The sequence below is a fragment of the Cynoglossus semilaevis genome, chromosome 9, assembly GCF_000523025.1.
Source record: "Cynoglossus semilaevis isolate Cse_v1.0 chromosome 9, Cse_v1.0, whole genome shotgun sequence".
Lineage (NCBI taxonomy): Eukaryota > Metazoa > Chordata > Actinopteri > Pleuronectiformes > Cynoglossidae > Cynoglossus > Cynoglossus semilaevis.
In genome coordinates, this window is record NC_024315.1 from 16456351 (window position 1) to 16477195 (window position 20845).

General features: G+C 38.2%; 1 protein-coding gene across 1 annotated transcript; it reads right to left on the minus strand.

Annotated features, from left to right (window-relative positions):
* Positions 1-10917: 10917 nt before the first annotated feature.
* LOC103384183 (uncharacterized) lies at positions 10918-20750 on the minus strand. The gene is made up of 3 exons (XM_008317603.3): positions 20413-20750; positions 15116-15148; positions 10918-12725 (listed from the first exon to the last, which is right to left on the minus strand). The coding sequence occupies exons 1-3, from the start codon at positions 20505-20507 to the stop codon at positions 12023-12025; spliced, it is 831 nt and encodes a 276-aa protein (XP_008315825.1). The 5' UTR covers positions 20508-20750; the 3' UTR covers positions 10918-12022.
* Positions 20751-20845: the final 95 nt, after the last annotated feature.

A 20845-nucleotide genomic window follows, 5' to 3' on the forward strand; every position in this document is an offset into this window, starting at 1 on the left:
TCCTTCAATCGGGATACACCCACCATACCTTATAATCTAAAAAAAAAACCAATATAATGCTGTAGAATATTGATACAGTATTATAAAATGAAATAAGTAATATTTCAGTATATCTAATATTTTTCACATTCCTAATATATAAATATACAGTATAAAACAATAAAATGTGACATCATGTTATGAAACATTATATCACACTTATTTAGGCTATCAAGAAATGTAACCTGACACAGCTAATCAACTCATGGCTGAAGGTTCCAAACAGTCATTGATTAACCTTCTTCTTAGCCTCCTGACACTGACATTCGGTTCCACATTTTTTTTTTTTTTTTTTTTTACAGCAAATCACTCTAAAGAATATAAAAAAAATATTTAGGCCAATTCTGTGTCATTTTGTAAATTTCTATCTTCTTCATCAGTTTAGGACAGAGCTAAAAGGCAAAATTCCAGACCTGATTCTTCATCCTTGAAGTACTAATTATTTTCTTTTCTCTTACTCTCTGGTTTCTATAAGTATCTTAAATAACTAACAACCAATTAACTATGAGTGAATTAACTTCCAGGTTCTCAGCTTTTCCATCCACTCAGTTAGTGTAAAATGGACCATTAAAATGAGGTAAGAGATAAAAGTCATGCGGACAGATTGGCTTCGTTTCTCTTCCATTTCATGTAGTCCATGTACCAGTCTCTCTGCTTTATTAGAGAATTTTAAACATGTCATGTTCCTAAAAGAAAAATGACGGCAGCGGAGGCTCATGTCGCATTCAGATGATCATATGTATGACATGCTATTAAACAAAACTCAGTATGTCATCCTTTTCAAACTGGAGCGAGCTGGATACACTATGAGGCATTGGAATAACACTGGTTAACCTCTGACACAATGTGCTTCACTTTATCACACACCTATTTACCAGGCACAATAGAGATGAACCTGATGGAGAAGTCGACAGTAACTGCTTGTGCCCTAAAGGACTGTTTGTCTGTCAATAATAGTGTGCATGTCAACTAATGGTTTCTCCCTGCTCTTCGTAGCAATGACAAAGGAGCGCATAATCTAAGATCCTACTGCTTAAAGCTGCGCTTCCTCCAGCACTTTGGCTACTTAAGAGACACAAAGCTTGCTTTTGTCTCACTGCTAAAAAAAGAATTTTGTTTAAAAGTAAATATTTTGTTGCGTATTGGAGGGGGTGGTCTCAAACTGAAGTGTTTTAAAGCGCCATCTGGGGTTATGGGCTGAGGATGAGTGCAGCAGAACACTTGAAAGAGGAAAGTTCCAGTGGCAGGCGAGATAAAAACTTGAGTCGATTGATTAATAATAAACCAAGAACATGAGGGCTTGCTAGAGTTAAGTACACTTAGAAGTGCACTCTAAAGTGTTGTGGAAGAGACACCAGATAAGAGGTCGACGAACACAGAAGATGGTTAACACACTAGAGCCCTGGACTGGACTGGACTGGACTGGATTTTCCACCTTCAGGGAAATAAGCAACTACATTTTCTCTGACCAGTTAAGCATATTCTGTCCAGAAGTGACTACAGTTGGCTGTGTGTATTTACATTCACACCTTCAGATAGAAAATTAAAAAAATCGTTCAATAACAGGCAGGATTTACCTGGTGCTGTGTTTAACTGTAGAGGTTGCAAAATAAAAGAAGTGCAGCTGACCCTTCACACACACATACACGGATGCATAAACAACAGAGTGTGTGTGTAGCCTCTCTCACAGCCATCAGAAGGTTTTAATAGAGGAGTATATTCTTTTGCATTTTACATGACTCTAGGGCACACTGCTCTCGCCTGTCTGCTCTGCTCAGATCAGACGCTCAAACTGGAGCACAGAAGGCCGGCTCACTCTGCCTGTGCTTTTACAGTATGTCTTCAGGATGGAGGCACGTGTATGTGTGCACATTCTTTTTTTTTTTACAAATATCTGTGCAAAGGTTCTACAAAAGTGTGGAACAAATCTGTGAATGTAAAAACATCCAAAACAAAAGAATAATTTGCACCAGTTAGATGTGAAAATGTAATCATACCTTTGACTATAATCACAAAAATCTCTGACTTTGTAAGTAAGTTCTGGTTCAAAGTCAAACAGCAAAAACATTTACAGTATTTGATTAGGATTTTTCTTCTGTAAAATAGAATACTTTCCTTAACCAACAGCAGCTATTTATAACTGACTTCAACTTTTGCACACTACTGTACTTTCTCAAAAAATCCACAGTAATTACAGATCAGCCAGAGCAAACTTGGCAGCAGAGGAAAATACTGTTACTTGTTACTGGTTACTGTTACTTTCTCCAGAACCTGAGCATTGAATACTCACTTGAAATTTCTTGGTCATTTCAACAAACAGATTTCAGAAACCCCACAACAAGTATAATAATACTTACTATTACACTTATTATTACAAGTATAATAATACTTTTACTTCTTGTATACAACTGAGAGACTTAAATCATTCAATTCTGTGTTACAAAATTATATCATTTAAACAAAACGTTTAATTGTCGTTTTCCAAACCAGACCCAGAACTGTCGATGGCACAGATACCAGACATTTTTTATGTGATCAAATTTTACCAGAGCAATCAGAGAACTCCCAATGTAAATGAAGCAGACCATTCAGACTGAGGAAGGACAGCAGACGGAGACAAATAAATACCTTTTGTGTTTATGAAAGACAATAATGTTTATATCAGACATCAATTGATATGTACTTTCTCTTTACTGTCCCAGAACACATTAGTACATAAGTGAAGCATTAAAGCATATTTTATAGAGATGTCAATAGACATCATGGTGCACTGTTTGAATGAATATTTCAGTGCAGTTACTAATACATGGTGAATCAGGCCGTGTCTGTTTGCTGCTGTCTTCCTATCTGGATAAGCACGTTTGTCCCAACCCTGGATAAAATGTTGCTTTTCTTTATTTTGGCAATTAACAAGTCAGAATCAGCAAAATATATATATATAATAATACCGCAGCACTCTGCCCTCTCTCACGTTTCTCACATTAAATTAAATAGCTGAATGCTGCACAAACTAAGAGTCTATGTATTTATTTATACTTAAATTGTTACTTTGATTGTGGCTGCGTGTTTGTTGTTCTAGGACAGTTCCTGGCAAACTATGGCCCGGGGGCCAGATGCGGCCTGCTTGGCTTTTTAATCCAGCCCGCCATACTTGTCTAAATTATGTTATTGATTTCTACTATCATACTTCTGCCTTTTCCTTGCAGAACCTGCATTTCCCCAAATGATGGCGTAGAAAAGGGTAAAAGCATTTTAGCATTTTTGCATGACTTTTACATGTCATCTGTCTTAGTTCATACGAATGCTTCATCTATCTGCTCCTGACCTAGCCCCGTCAAATTTCAGGGCCCATTGTGGCCCGTGGGTCAAAAAGTTTGCCCAAGCCTGTTCTAGGATGAAGCTACTTGTACAGTTATCCAGAGTGTGAAGGAACAGTCGAGTAAAATGACACACATTTAACCAACAGAAGACGGAGGAGGAGAAAGAACGGTGCAAAACCGTCTGGATTCCATCTGAAAAGGATTCCATCCATCTAGAAAGCTCTGCAGCATCTTCTTGATTTCATTAATATTGCACGGTTGTTGTGGGGCATATATAAATAAGTGAATACAACACATTTTAGGACTAAAATGCTTTTATTGCTGCAGAGTTTTCATGTATACCCTTTGGCCACGCAAGTGTAGAAACATATGTACCATTACACAGTCAAAATGTGTGGAAGAGAGAATTCAGGCACTGTGAATGAACTTCATTTGCACTTTCTAACAGTGTAATGGAAACTAAAATATTCACTAAAGTTAATCACCAAAATCCTTTTCCCTAACACATGTTCAAACATTTTTTACATCAATGTCCATAAAAATGTTTGCTTTAGACCAAGGCAGAGAAAAGGCAGAAAACGTCATGTGACATCATCAGTGGTAGCTCAGTTAGAAGCTATGGTTATCAGGTGTAGGTATAAAAGCTACATCTGACAAAGGGTCAGAAAACAGATGCAAGGATTGGGCTGTTTTCTTCCATTTCTTTCTGTCAGACTTTTAGCCTTATTAAATTACAGCTTGTGGACAATATGTAGCTCACACAAAACTTCAGAGTGGCTCAATCTCTGATATTAAACAAAATCTACAGTAGAAGAGACTATATTTGCAACTTTCTGTAGCCTAGCACCACAGAATCCACCATGCAGCCCTTCCACGTCTAAATGGCACACGGAAATCAACATCAAATATCCAATGTGTTTAATTTGCAGTGAGTGTATTGATGTACTATAAATATGTAATATTTTTTGATTAATTTTTTTACATTTGGTTCAACATTTTATAGTCAATTATGTACCAAAAAAGCTGCCATTTTACTTTCATGATTTGAAAATCTGGCCTGACTGAACCTTTAATTAAAAAGTCCTGTGTTAGGCCATATAACCCAAATAAAAACCATTGCCCTGGCCCAGTCAATGACTGAGAGCAGTGCATGCTTAAGATTGTAACAAACCAAGAAATCATTTTTTATCCTCTTTCCTTTAATCACTTTGATTCTTGACATTTCCAGTTTACAGACAAGTCAGATGGTGACTTCATACACATGCACTGTCCTGTAAAATGTCTCCACAAGAGTTATTATGATTTCAAGAGTGCTCTGTGTGTGTGTGTTTGTGTGTGTGCAGGGCCAAAAAGGAGAGAAAATGTGTGTCTTGGGCTTGATTTATGATGTCGTATTGGTAATCAATATGGCTCTTTTAAGTCATTTAGATGCAGTGATTGATACTTGGAGTAGTCAGCATATGGACTGGGAACTCGAGCTTGTCTGACTGTTCCCATATGGGTAACACTATCTGCGCACAAACCGGTGCATTTATTGTCGGTGCTCAAGTGAATTAGCTGGAAATAAAAAGGAAAAATTAAAAATCCACTTGTCAATTACTGAAGCAGATGTGTTTCACAGATTTAAAAAAAAGGATTAATTAAAAAACGATATAATGTTCAAACACTGTAAGAGGCCCTGGCCCATGTAGAAGAGAACTGTTCTCTCGTCTTTGTTGTTCTGTTCCTACAGACTATTAAATGCTCCACAGTTTAGTTTTGGGAGAAGATCTTGTTCCTCTTTCATGTGCAGGTTCATTTGACAGATGGGGTCAGATGAAGATAAGAACTGAGCCCCTCTCTTTGGTCATCTGTCAGCACACAGAGACTGGACTCCCACTGGCTGACATATTTTACCTCCAGCCAGGCACAGGGGGGAAAGGCAGCGTGTGTGATTGAGCTTTGATTAAATGTTGTTAACAATACAAAGACAAGGCTCCAGTGTTTTTTAACACAGTGGGGTGAGAGGTAAAGAGTACAGAGAAAACGTGTGTGTCTGCAAACAGATAAACTAAGGGCCTGATGAACAATTATATCGGCACTTAAAAGAACATGTATAAAAAATTAATTTTAAGAACATGCTTTAGTGTACAATTTAAATATTTTATTTGTTATTATCAATGCTTTTTTATGAGTTATGAGGCAGGTTAACACAGAGGTAAAATGGCTCCAAGTGTCTTCATCAACCCTCTCTGAGGCCGATCCAAGCCATCAGGAAGGAATGTTTCATACAAGGCGATGAAAGACAACAATTGCACTCATCCTATCAGCCCCTGGTGATCAGGATGGATACTCAGAACCCTGCACCAGGGATCAGAGCCACACAGACAAATAGAGTCATACATACATGGAAAAAAGACACACACACAACTCTAATTTAGGCCATGAAAGAACAACTACTTACACTGGTTGATGACAGTTAAAACAGCTCTGAAGAGAAATAATCCATCCAACAATGAGCCCACTATGTCAACTCTCCTAATTTTTGCTGCCGTTCCTGTTCAACTTCATCACCAAATGTTTTCTATATTATTTTAATATAGCAGTTACGGTGGTGGAGTTAGAAAGTAAAAAAAAAACAAATGTAAATATGGCAGTAAATATATATAACAGAATTAAAAATGATTAGATATAACTGTATACAACAACACAGTGCGTTCCCAAACGCAGCGTTCAGAATCATTCTATCGTTTGTCCATTGATTATTTCAGACTGAAACTGTAACAAAAAGCCATCTGAGCACAAACAGGCATGTACGCTCACATATCGGATCTCACAGGCCTGTATTTCATGTCCAGTATTGCGTTGATTGCAATAGATTTCAGATGAGGATCAACACTTTGAAACCAAGTCTGTGACCTGAGGGTTGAAAAGAAAGGCGAACCAATAAGTGAAAGGTGGAGACAGAAAGAGAGGGAATGCAAATGGAAAAAATGGGTGAGAAGACATAGAATCAAAGGAGTAATTTTACGTACAGAATTATTCATTCAAGCCTGATCTGGATACTGTATTAAGTCTGAGTGACTGCTCACAACAACAATAACAAGAATACTTTCACAAGTGCCAGTACTTGTCTGCGTGATAAAGATGCATTCATAACTCAGCCTTTATAATCCAATCTGTGACTGATTTAGCTGTCTGCTGCCCAGGAGCCAGGCTGGCGCTATAGAATATCGCATCCAACACTCTGCTTTCCCACATTGGGATGGCGGGACACTGGGATACCCCCGAGGGGCCATAGCCAGGTCGGAGCAAGCCAATCACCTTAGTCTAAACTGACACGTCTGTTTAAAGCACACACGCGCACACACAACCTGGCTAGTGTGCGTGTCAAGGGTTTGGAGGTGATACTGCAACAGCAACGTTATGTTTCTTGGCCTGTGGTGTAGGATGTCGGCCCGTGTGGGGCTCTGGAGGCGTGTGTTCGTTTGATCAGATGTGAGTGTTTCTAAGTTTCTGTGACTATGAGAGATTGAGCGTTGCATGTTTTGGCATGTTTGCCAGTGTGCTACAGAAACAAGAAGGTTCTAACAGATATATTTTACCTAACAGTAACCGTATATTTGAGGCCACCTGAAACATATTCTCACACAGAGCTCTAAAGGAAATACTCATTGGCATTAATCCCCAGGCAATGAATTCAAATGGTTTCAGCCTCAATATCTGGATCATAATAATCATGACTTTCACCACCAACTCTTGTTCTTGGCTTTGGACTTTGGCATTCTTTAATTCCTCTAACACTGACCACAATTCTGTTTTTGGTCTTCATTTTCCTGCAGCAAATGGAAAACTTTCAGAGACCATTTTAATCTTCCTTAGACTATAGAAAGCGATAAACATTGTTAATTACATTGGGATTATTATAACTTCACCTCAACATTACTTTTAATAAAAACAGTGTTTGTTCCAGAGAGGAAATGTTAAAACGCTTTCCAGAGACAATGTCTGCTGTTGTTTTTTTAAAGATGCATTTAACCATCAAATTTAGTTTTTGGGGGTTCTATGTGGGGCTCTATCCCCTTTTTTAGTTTTATCTTCATTTAAAATAGCAGTCTACAACATGCTGGCATTTCAGAAGCAGCTAATATTCTGTTTTATATTAACATCAATCTCCCATGCTCTCTGAAGACAGTGACAAGCTAAGAAAATAACCATTAGCATCAGACCTTTTTACTAAATGTTAAATTCCCACACAGGAGGACCAGCAGAAGCCCTAGAAAAAATATCTATAAAGGAAATATTTCCTATAATTGCTCAAAGGAGTTGTATTCATAAGTGGGAACCTGCTGGACATAAAAAACAAAAGACCATAATCTTTGAATTCCAGGGTTTAGAAGTTAATGACTAAAAACTAACAAAAAAACATCCTAGGTCCAGGGGTCAAGGTAACTAGAGGGTATTTTCATTCCCTCGATCTCTCGCCTCTGCGTTTAGTAATGAATATGAGAGGCCTAATAGACCCTGAGTCTGACCTCAAATAAGTGCTCCACGCTTGGAAACATGAATTGCCGTCTTCAAAGTGCTGCCACTTCCTGAGTGTTGCCCTTGTGCTGAATGCGTGTGTATGTGTGTTTGTGCATGTACACTTGAACCCACTGATTTCAGCAGAGGTGACTGCTCCCTCCAGCAGTGAGGAGAACCAGGGGATTTAAGGCTCTTGCAAATTTCAACCTTCACAATTACTTATAATTGCAGAGAAACATATTTCTTGGGCAAAAGCTTGAAAGACAAAGCTTGCAGTGACATTGGAAGAAACTTGTTTCCTTTGCGTGGAAGTTTAGGTAAAGACATGCAGTTATGATCCGATTCCTTTTACGGAGCTATGTGGACAAGTGTCTTTTCCGACACACAACATGAACATGGTACATAACTCTTAGCTAGTGCTTAAGAAGTGCTAATAAAATATTCAACAAGACACAAACGTGTGTGCGTCACTTTTCACTGTTTATTTCATATAGATCCCAGAAGAAAAGAAAACTCTTATCTAGCGCCTCTAAAATCTATTCTGTTCAATGTGTACTTTCACACGCTTCCTCACACAGGACACAATCAGCTGCAATTAATCTGATCAATGGAATGTTAAATGCTGTACAGGATACGCTGCGGTAAGACTAAGTGCCCTCGAGCCCCATCGAGGATATTCAAGGTGATGGAGAAAAACCATGTCCCCATCTCCTCAGGGGGCTAAATCTCTCCCATGTTAGATAAATTAGTCTGGGTTAGTACCTGGACTTCCTATAGTCAACTCACAACCTTTTGATCTCTAACTACGGCAAAATGGATCCAAGCTGATGAATTTGTACGGCCTGGTTATGATTGATTATGTGGGCGCTTAGGACGGAAAGGCCTGCCAAAGTTTATTTTGAGTTTTTTTTTTTTTTTTTTTTTGTTTCGGGGAGAAGAGTTGGTTTGTTTCAGAATGGAAGGATTTGGAGAAAAGCATCAGTACAGAGAAAATAGGTACAAAAAATGCAGAAACAAATACAAAGCAATTCATGCATCTGTTTGTGTCAACAACATGGCAAATAGACACAAGGAGTCTGGACAAGAGGGCAGAATTGAAGTTAAATAAGTTCTAATGAATGATGCTTCAGGGGCTTCTGTACACTGGCCAGGTCACAAATAATCCCAGAGAGGAGTCAAGCTGCAAGGCATAGTACACACACACACACACACACACAGGCCAGAACAAAAACACATGGTCATCATGTCCTCGTGTTTCTGCATCCAGGTCATAGTTAATGAGCATAAAACGACACCAACGACAAATTCATGAAATCCTTTATCTTGACAGATTTTTTCAATTAATTTTTCAATCGGTTTTATAGAACTTTTGACAAGATGCTGTCTTTCAACAACATTCGGAAGCAAATGTATATGCAGCATCAACCTTTCCAATTACTTTTTTTTTCTGAACAAGCAAAAGCAATAATGGAAAATGATTTACATTCAATTCAAATTAGTCAAACTGAAGCCAATAAAACCAGGCATAGACAAGGTCACCCATTACATGCCACCAATTATGTCATCAAACAATGGTTTCCTTTATTTTATAACATCACAAATGGTGGCTTTCTCCATCCCACTCTCTGTCTGTTCAACAGCCAAATCAATTATGCAGTTAAATCTGCAAAATTTCTTTTGGGAGGCTAACTTCAGACCTTTTTCTATTACCACATATCTAATTTTTAAAAAAGTACAAAATCTTTTTCTAGCAATATTAGACAGACATGTTGTTCTGATATAAAACAGACGTTCATGCACTACATCTGAGACAGTCTTTTTTGTCTAAAGTATTAACTTTATAGTGTTATAGTGAGTTTTTTTAAGAAAAGGGCCCAGATAAATTTTCACAACATTGATTAATATCAACTTTTTGCATAGAAATAGATGACGACCCCAGTTTAACTCATGTCTGCTTTTAGACAACACGTAGCGACTGCATCTCCCTGTGATTCTTGTGAATGCAGCTCTGTGCATTACTAGACTGTTAGTATGACTTACATCCTGAATAAACTCACTGAATAAAAAATAAATACATTCTAATCCACTTGCCAGAACTACACCTTTTCACCCTCCTGTCCTCCAGCTCTTACCTTCCCCCCAAAGTGTTACCATGGAGATGACCAGATGCATATCATATGCATGCATGAGTTTGTGTGGCTTCTGCTCTCAGGGCTTGGTGGCAGGCTAGAGCAGAGGGGATGGTAGGGGAGTGTAAGGGGGGTCAGGGCTGACATAGAAATGTGTTCTACTTAAAATGCTAATTTTACATATTTAATGCCATCGAGCAATTTCTATTGAGAAAGAAGTGGTAAAGTAGTGATGTGGAAGAAGACATGGCGAGCAATTATAGATGACGTACACTTAACTGTCCAACATGACGCAGAGGTGGTGATGGAGGTGGTAGGGGGAAGAAAAAACACATTCCCTCATCTCCACTTGACTCATTTATTCATCATAGTGTTCCTTCTCATCCTGCATGTATCATCTCTCTTTGTCTGTGTTTATAGAATTGTCCTGACTGAGTGGAGATGAACATTTTCTGACAATAATCTGAACAAAAACCTCACATCAGGACTACACTGTGAAATTTAGCTATTGGATCCTAGAAATTAGTATGTTTACACAGCTATACGATGGATGGACGATCAGACTACTGATTAGGAGCTAATTAACCTATTTATCATTTAGGGACAACAAACTCACCCATTAGAAATCATTTAAAAGTACTAGATACAAGGTTTTGTGATTTTAGAATTGGAAGATCTATACAGTCACGTGTCAAACTCAAGGCCCGTGAACCAATGTGGCCCACCAAGCTGTTTTGTGTGGCCCGTGGGAGCTTTATTATTATTATTATATTATTATTGCTGTGTATTATTATTACACAGCAATGAACAATATTTGTAGCTTGAATTAATAATAATCAATTGCAGAAACAAGTATTAGTCTGTTATGGAGTAGTTACATCTATACCAGCGGTCCACAACCTTTTTTGACTGGTCAGCCAGTACCACCCAGTGCCCAAGTAAATTAGTAAAAATTAAGTACATGTGGCCCCTGGTGAAAATGAGTTTGACACCCCTGCAGTAAGAGAAGTTTTTTTTTTTGTTTTTTTTTAACCAGCTTCAGCTGAGCTGCTTGTCTCAGTGACATCAGGGTGTAAGAAAACAAGTCTTTTTTACAGTGAGATTTCCACAGTGTAAAAACTATTATTTATAATTATTAATTGTTTTTTCCAAAAATTACTGGTAAATCTCTAATGTGTTATGTATGTCCAAGAAGATTTTTGTGGCCCTTTTCCCCTTCCCCCTCAACCAGAGAGCTGATCATGCACATATTAACAAGTTTACACCTGATTACTGCCATTCCTAGATTAATCGCAGGCTTGTTTTAGGAGTTAAGGTAAAACCAGATTAGCTCGACTCTGACTTTGTGAACTCAGCTGAAAGGGTAAAGGTTCTCATGGAGAGAGATTAACAGACAAACACACACATCGAGGGGGAGGGGCAAAGATATTCCACAAAAAAAGCAACTGATTAGTCACTAAGATGACTGAGGGTGTGGTTTTACAATAGCCTAGGTACATTAGTGGGGTAAAAAAAAAAAAGATGTATTCATGGTAGGTCATTCATTGTAATTTAAGTCTAAAAAAAAACTGTAATTTTAACTTAAGAGGATAAGAGGAAAAAATAAATTTTACCATACATTCAAGTGGCTTGTAAAAGCATCAGCTAGGGTCAGAGCTTGAGTCCATGTTCTAGTAAGGGCTTCAACACCCAAAAAGACTTAAAAATTGCATCTATTTTAAAAGTAACAGTAAGTAAGCTAAAGCATAAGCCTACATATGTTTAGATTGACTTTAAGCTTTTTAGGAATGAAAATGATACATTTTCACTGATCTTTTTTACCCACTTTCCACAGCATTTAGCTGTTTTAGCTATTTTGACCTGGAAAATCATCCTTTCTGCATGAAGCTAAGTGATAGTACATTTTAGCGAAACTCCTCAGGCCTGAGGCTTCCTGAATGATGCTGACACATTACCTCTGCAGTAGAGCTCTGTGGAGCCACTGAGTCCTGGGTCATTCTAGCTGATGTTAAGCATGGATGGCTGGAGCTATTGACAGTCCCGTACATTGACAGAAGTCCATTCAACTGCCAGAGCAAGCTCCAAAGCCAATTCCATCTCCACTGCCACCTCTAATGTTAGTGCTGCAACCAGGGCCGATTTTGGTGCCATGGCCTTTGTCCTCCTAAGAGTTTCTTTCAGAGTAGACTCAACTTTCTGTGACAGTTCCAGTTCATCCTCCAATTCCAGTATCATTTCCAATGCCACCTCCAATGCCAATTCTGCCTCTCGTGTTAAAGTCATTGCTGATTTTGTTGCAGCTTCCACTGCTGCATCCAGTAGCAATGCCTTCTCCAGTGACGTAATAAGTGCGAGCTGCACCTTGTGTTCAACTTCCAGTGTTAGCTGTAGTGCTGTGGCCAGTGTCTGTACTTTATTAAATATCACATTCATTTCCATTGCCAACTGTGTCACCAATTCCACAACTTGTGCCAGTACCAGTGCATGAGTTATTTCTCCTTCTACCCCCATTTTCAGTGCGTTTTCCACCTCTATTGCCAGCTCTTGTGCCATTTGAACCTCAAGTTCCAGTTCCTGCTGCAGTTTCACATCTAGTGCAAGTGTAAGTGGCAGATTCTGTGTCAAATCTGCCTTCAGTGCCAGTTTCAGTGATTCCTCCAGTTCCAGTGCTGTCTTCTTCAGCACCAGTTCCTCTGCTTGCAGCCACCTGTCCGTGTGGGCAACTGGCTTTCTTTACAGAAAATTATATGTAAATTATTTCAACATGTTATCAAACTACTATTGCATTATCAATAACTGGAAAAGCCAGCAGTACAGCTCCAAAACAGGATTTAATATCCTTAGATTGAGCACAATTCCAATACAATAAATAACGTGTGGAAACAACAGATATTAATGATATATATACATATAAAGATGACATGAAATTGGTTTGCAATGCTGCAGCTGCTGCAAGGGGAGCATAAATAAAAGTGTGAGTTTTAATTGATAACACAAAATTGTATGGGTGACCCCAAACTTTTGAATGGTAGTGTGTGTGTGTGTAAGACTGTAAGGATATTGTCCTTAATCAGTACCACAGTTTTAGTCAAGATAAAGCTGACATATTGACCTTTCCAATAATATACCATCAGTGGCAAGGTGTTAATGACACCGGTCTGTGAGACAGTGTGCAGTTATGTCCAAACATAAACAGTTGGAACACCACTGTAGTATTGAACACAATAGGGAGTAGAGTCTCTCTCTCTGACACACACACACAGAGACATCTTAGCAATAGGCCTTAGAGACACACAGTCTGTCCAGTGCTCCCACAGGCACCAGTCCAGTCCATGACGTCATAGACTGCTGGGACCATGGATTATTATTACAAAGGGACCCTTAGAAGCATGTTGTTATACGTGCTGACAACCCAGCAGCCTGATTAAGGCACCTGGTTGGTAATTCTAAGCTAACGTTAGCTTTGTTGTAAGCCTTGATGTATCTAGGCTTATCAAGGGGGTTATAAAGATAAACTGCAGATTAAATTCAGCTGAGGCTCCGCTACGGTACAACAGAGCACTTCACTCTGTTTAAGAAACTCATCTACATGTGATTGACTACATGCCATTATCCAACATAAGATCACTTTAGTTAAAGATTGTGGCCGATCATATGCAAAGGATTTAGCTTTAGTCAAGTGACAAGGATGAAAATGTACGAAGTGGATTAACAATCCAAATGTTGCTGCTTTTCTATATATAAAGCTATAAAGATGGCAAATTAATAAAAAGATATCAGTATTCTTTAACTCTTTAACCAGAGCTGAATTGTTTACTGTCACATTGCAATGTGTGATCTGTCGTGTGATTGCACAAACAAAATCAGGACAAACAAAGAGGAGAGACCTCTGTGGTGTGAGAGGAATTACCTTTTATCATCTCCATCACCACGACCTCTCTGCTCTATTTTCCTTGTCTCAACACAGAGACAAGAAAACAGGACAGTGCCTCAACTGAACACCATCACCTGTCATGGCAGAAAGTCTACTCATGCCTTCATGGCTCTAATCAGCTCTGACACACCAACTACCTCAAGAGAGCACGGGCCATTTGGTCTGACTTTTCAGTTGGCTTCCAACTACCGGGTAGAAGCCATGGATTTAAGATGGCCCTAAAGATAGATTAGATCGATTGATTAGATACACAGACAGTTAGATAGAACTATCTTTATGGCATCCATAAATGTAGGGACGAGTTGTTTTCTCTTCAGGGCAGAAATTATAAGCTAAAAAGTAGACAACCAACGTACCAAGATAATTTTAGCTTAATATTTGTGTTGTTGTTCCTAATGCCTCAGATTTTAATATATTTTGAAAAACCAACTTCAAAAAGCCATTTATGAAAACACAAGTCTTTCAGTTTTAGTAGACATCACTATTTCAGTATGTCTGTTCACTGATGCTGACTGTGTGTGTCCACTGGTGCGTTCAGGTGCTCCATCATGACAGCTAAAGTAGCTGTGTCTAACTGCACTGTGGTTTTCTGCCTTCTGCCCTCAGGGCATTTCCTCGTTTTCTATCATCTTCACTGACTTTTAAAGTGTTCTTCTACATATTTGTCATCCCAGAGGAAATATTATCAAAGAGCAAAAGCAAGGTCTCTGATCTGACTGTGTTTAATAAGTGGTGACCCAACCAGTGTCCTCTACCAGCTCAGCTCATATGTTACTCTGTGAGCATCTAAAGTCAGACCTTTGTCAGGACTACCTTACTATCTTTTAATCTAGAAACAGTGTCCAGATGTGATGTTGATATAAACATGTTAATGGACATATTTTCTCTTACCTCTTAGTCAAAAAAATAAAAGATCCAATTTGGGAAAGCTGCTAATTAAATCAATTCAGATATAAAGGATTATGCTGTTTAGATACACCTTATTACTGAGAACCGTTCACCTCTCAAAAAAATATACAGATATTTATGACCATATATCTGATGATATACTGTATTGGTTTTGCTTAAGAAATAGATATGAAACTCCAACAGAACAAACTTTCTGGACCAGGCCATTGTCTGTCATGTTAAAGTATATTATACATCACTACTTTACACAATTAAAAGAAGAAGAAAAAACAGTTTACCTGAATCGTGCAAAGGCCATAGGAGAGCCCTGTCTGCAAAAGACAAAGACAAAAATGTGTTAATAGTATTTTTACACTAAAGGCAATTCACAATCAACCACCTACCTACCATATTCAGAGATAAACCACAAATTTCAATAAGAAACCTTCATTGTGACAGTTATAGTTCCACAGACTGATACTGTTTATCATCTTTTTACGAAAGGCTGGATTTCCATCCCTGACTGCAATGGTGTAGATTTCAATGCATCGTTTGACAGGACACTTAACTTCTAATTGCCCTTCGCACCCAGAAATACAAAAGCAGACAATCCCCCCCCCCCCCCCCCCCCACACTACTACAACCACCCACAAGAAACTTGTACCACAAGGTTAAAAAGTACAGAAAATGTATTTTAAGTCCTAACATGTACAAAAGGTGGGATTTATGTTCTTCCTTCATTTGGCCATGTCATTCATCTGTGAATTCTGTCCGTTTATTCATGCAGACTCCCAAACATTAATTTATTTTTAAAATAATAATAAAAAATAACCCACAGCCAAACAACAATCTGTGTACAAATTCAGCCTTCTTTTCTGAATCATGATGACTAATACCACATATAGTTACCTGTGCACTTGAATTGTCAGTTTTTATATTTGTTTCATAGGCCTTGGGTCTAAAGAGCATTTATTTTTGGAGAGCAAGGTTGGAAAAAAAATAAAAAAATTAAATGACATGCCTGGGCAGTGGTCTGGAAGCAGCACATTATTACAAGACAGTTTAAGGTCAGCCAGTCCAAAAACATAACAGTACCACAGTAATTATAATGACCTACTATAAATTATCAGATTGGGCTGATAATCCAGTGTGCTGTTTAAAATAGTATATATTTTACAATATACAAATGTTCCTTCAAGTCTTTTATTTATGCAGTCACACAGGACAACTGCATACAATGAGGGGGGGGGGGGGCATCTGAATGAACCCTTGCTACAGCAGAAATACTTCACTTTCAAAGAATACACAGAGAGAGAGAACAAGGAGGGGGTGAATACGGGTGAGAAGGTGTTGACAGTAACTGCCCTAGGAAATCAAAGTTTTCACACACAAATGTTGTGGAGCTGCAGTTTCCAATTTCACATGTAATGTTGCTGCTAAAAGCTACTCTGTCCTGACCTCTGACCCCCCCACAGCAACCAGACACTAGCCATTGTGCATGATGGTAACACTTGTCCAGCAGACCAAATCAAAAGCAGAAACAGTCCTGAAGTAAATCATAATAAATTAATGGGAAGAATACAAATGTTAAACAGGAGTCTTATATTACAAACTAAGTAACTGTTACTGATGTCGTGAGAATCAACTACTAAAAATGGTCAAATCCTGTGTATGTAGTAGATTCAAATGATTGTCTATTGACTGGAAAGCAAATCTACAAATGTTTAAAAGGAGGAGACCAGGGGAGGATGGAGTGAAACACGGAGAGGAAAGGGACAAAGCATCAGAACTGTGTGGCCAAACAGGAGTAAAAACTTTTTAAAAAAAACTTTCTAAATTATCACTATAATAATAAATAAATCATGGCTCCATTTTTTTATTCTTATGTTAAGGACATGAAAACATTTAACAACATTTGAGGGTCCAGTACAAAAACCTGTTTCTGTGTCCATCATGGAAACACTGTGGTTCTTAATGCAACACCAACTAACGGCTGACAGATCACACACATTCCATTTTGCCGAAGAATTTTGCATTTTAGGAAAAACATGACTTATGTAGAGGATTTTAACATTTTTTTTATTTCTAAGCTAAGGATATGAAATAGGTAAAGGTGGTTTTTATGTTAACAGAATTATCTATTGGTAAATGTCAATAGAGGACTATTTGGAGGTTAGGGCTTTGAATTTCCCCTTTTTGTGTAATCACACTACAGCGTGTTGCAGATGTATTCATTTTTTGATGAAGTGTTCACACTAAAACAGAATGACCTTTTTTCTTCCAGCTCATGTCTCTTTGATTTTACCCATCGTTCCATCTTCCCTTCCTTTTGGTGACCCTGTCTCTGTTGACTATCCCTCGTCCCGTCTACCCCTCCTCCTCTTTTCTCCACTTCCCCTTCTCCTTTTATACTAAGGGCAAGATCAGAGGTCACCAATTACTCTGAGAGGGCTGAGAAAGTTGCGTGGACTCTGCCCTCGGGGCTGCCAGGTTGCATTATTGTCAAAAGGACTGCAGGTATGAAGCAGCCGCTTGCTGCCGACACAACAAGTACAACCTCAGCTTTAGTTCCGACCCATACGAGTTCAAACACTTCTCAAGTGGAAGTGGCTGGCTCCAAGTTGATCCTCCTTCATTTTCTGAGCTGCTGAACAAGAGACACCAATAAGTCTATACCTGTTGAGAACCACTGTACCTCAGAACAAATGCAAAAAAATTGGTCAAGTTATGTTATGTTATGTGGTGATATATAGGTGCTTTGGCAACTTTCTCATTAGAAAAACGAGGCAACAATATAATGTATTGCAATATAGTGCAATACTACAGGCATTAGTATTGCAGAGTTTTTTAAAACAATTTAAATGTTTGTTAGCATAGTAACCACACAATGCTGTTACATACTAAACATCAAATTAATACAACTGGAACAGAGGAATCTACATTTGTAAATACCAGAGAAGAAAAAAGAATGTCCATAATTTTTCGGATAATTAAAAAAAAAAAAAAAAAAAAAAAAAAATCGATACAGTTCTAGGTGGTGGCATTTGAAATGATACAACTGCTGAATTCTATGCCAACAGAAATGTTGTTAGAGATCTGTGCAGACAGATGGACATTAGGTGGCATTCAAGTGTAAGCGTGATTTATCATGTTACGCTAAACCAAAAACAACACTTGGTCCACTTGGTTAATGTCATCTCCAATCCGTGAGCTGTCTGTCCACAACACAGAGAAAAGGCTCACCAACTCAAGCCTGCTACCCCTGGCCATGCAAACACAGCACAAACTAGCAACACTGTGACATTGGGTACAGAGCAGTGCAAAACAGCACACTTGCAAAACTGCAACAACTGGACCCAAATTAGGTGAGAAAACAATTGGGAAAAAAGAAAGGGGAATTTGTCTTGCTGTTGAAATGGGTTAAGCAGGTGTTAATAGTGAAACCTTTTCTATCAGCAGCATTAGTCAGTATGACCCTGGGTTGAACTGTGCTTCATGTTCCTCTCAAGCTTTGGTGGGCATTACTAACTTTGCTGTCTACTGGATTCTTCTTTCCAGACCTGTCTGTGTGGGTTGTTCTATGCAGTGTGAGTCAATTTGTCTCCACTGATGGAAAATAATTGCAAAGCAAACAAATCATATATGCCACATTGAGCAGCCCCCCACTCATGGGGCACAACAGGCTGACAAATACTGGTAGGGAGAGGAGAAAGAGAGAGGGAGAAATGATAGAGGAAGTTTAGAGCAAAGTGGTTTGGCATTTGCATTATATATGCTGAGTGTTAAAAATATTATGTTAGAAGAATTGATGCAGTCAAAGTGAAAGTGACTACATGGTGTCCTAAAGTGGAGGGGGGCTAAAACCTGGCAGATGGAAATTCACTCTAGGAATACAAGGAGACCGACAGGGAAATCACCACCTTAGAAAGTAGATCATTATAGCTTGATTTTCCAATTTTCCCTTTTTAAAGAAAATCCAAAGAATGGTTTAATGTGTCAATCTCATTGTTCTTCTTAAAAGATAGGCCATCAGAAAACATGAATGTTTTGTTTTTGCCATAGGATTAGAAGCCTATTATGAAAGAGAATAAATAGGCAAAAATAATTACTCAATTTTACAAAGGTTTTTAAAACTGAGCTTTGTATGAGAACTGTTCAAATTTAACATGAAATATAGTGAAACAGACTAAACAAAACCCCAATATAAGTAACTCAGTTGTGATAAAGTTTGTTAAACGCATTTTCCTAACCTCATTTAAGAACCAAATTTTAACTCTTGAACAACTTATGGTCACAAACTGGTATGAAAACCAGATACAGAAGGGGTTCTTTCTGTATCTGGTTTTCGTACCAGTTTGTGACCATAAGTTAAGGTGTACTTGGTATTTCTATCTGAACCAACATCTGGAATTTTATCAGCAAGTACTGAGAAGATCATGAGCATTTATAAACAAACACCATGAATGAGCTAGTTTTACTGGGATTACAGAGGGTTTTTTTAAGAACTTTGCTAAAATCATCACTTTCCTCTGTATATTGCCTAGCAATTTTATAATGAATGTTTTCTCCTGGAAAAATATTTTACAACAAAGAAATTGGGATTGTTGATGATTTTGTTGAACTGTGGTTTAGTCTTAGACTTTTATAAAGAAGTGCATTTGGATAGGGTCTTGGCATAGTCAATATTTTTAGAATAGTTGTTCTTAGAACACTGCCATTGGGATGAATTTACTTCACTAATACATTGGTCTATAAAGATGCTGCAGACATGCATTAAGCTTATGGTCATAAAGCCATCGTATATATATATATAAAACCAGCCAACAAGGTCAATAACTCCTCCAGCGTCCTTATTAACTGAGTGCAGGTCGTAACATGGACCGTCTTTACTACAGAGGTCTTTATGTAGTGCAGCTATTTAGTGGAGAGATTATGGATGTTAATAGTGCTCTTGTTTAATACACAGGTACATGAAGAGCTATCAGTTCATCTACAGGTCAGTGTATTTCAGAAACAAATACCAGGTGGACTGTGATGTTAGAAGAGGTTGAACACAACCCACCCACCCCTGCAGCAGTGAGTATTGGCAGACTGCTGTGCACCTCTGTACCAGCCATGGTAACTGCTAATGCTGTAAAATGCAGATGGAACAACTGTGTCACGGCTGGTAGAAGTGTAGACATCTGTAGTACAGACAGACGAACCACTGAACACCGTATCATTCCATTCAAGAACTTAACGTTACCCAATTTGTCTACATAGTATCATGCTTTAAAGCTGCATTTCATTGTCTGTACGCTTTTTTTACGACGTCAATACAAAACAGTAACAAAAAAACAATACGTGTCTAGCATGTTTAGCCGTGTAACACCAAGCAGTTCGACAAAACGTGACACAATGCTAAAATTAGAGTCGTTTTTTAAAACAAAACTTTGAAATGTCGAATCTCACATTTGAACCGTACTTGTCTAATATCACAACATGTTTTTAATACACTATGCGACAAATAATCTATCAATCTTTATCTCAAACAACCAACTGCGACATGACGGACAATTTGTAGCTCAGGTGAAATATTTGTTGGAAATCTTCCTACCTTTGACTTGTTAGCAAATGGAGGACAGGTTCCAGAAAAGTGTGTCGGGACTTTAGGATTTTGCTTCGTCGAACCAAAAGACGACTGTCGCTCATGTTTTAATAGTTAATCCTTTTTTGAAAGTGATTAAAAAAGTTCAGGGCCTCCGAAAATAAAAGAAAATGTTTTAAAAAGACCTTGTACAGTCATAGCACCTGCGGGGCGCAAGGATACGACGAGCGCTCAATCATTCACATCCCCCATTTAGAACAGTATTCTTCCGCAACAGTGTGTTAATATGAAACACTACAACACTCCTGTGATTATACTCGAAATATATCAACTGTAAATGTTTGGACTTGAACTTTTTTTTGACATTTTTCTGTTTAATAGACATGTTTATTTAGATATTGTATTCAGTTGTTAAATCAATAAATGTTCAACGGCATGCAAA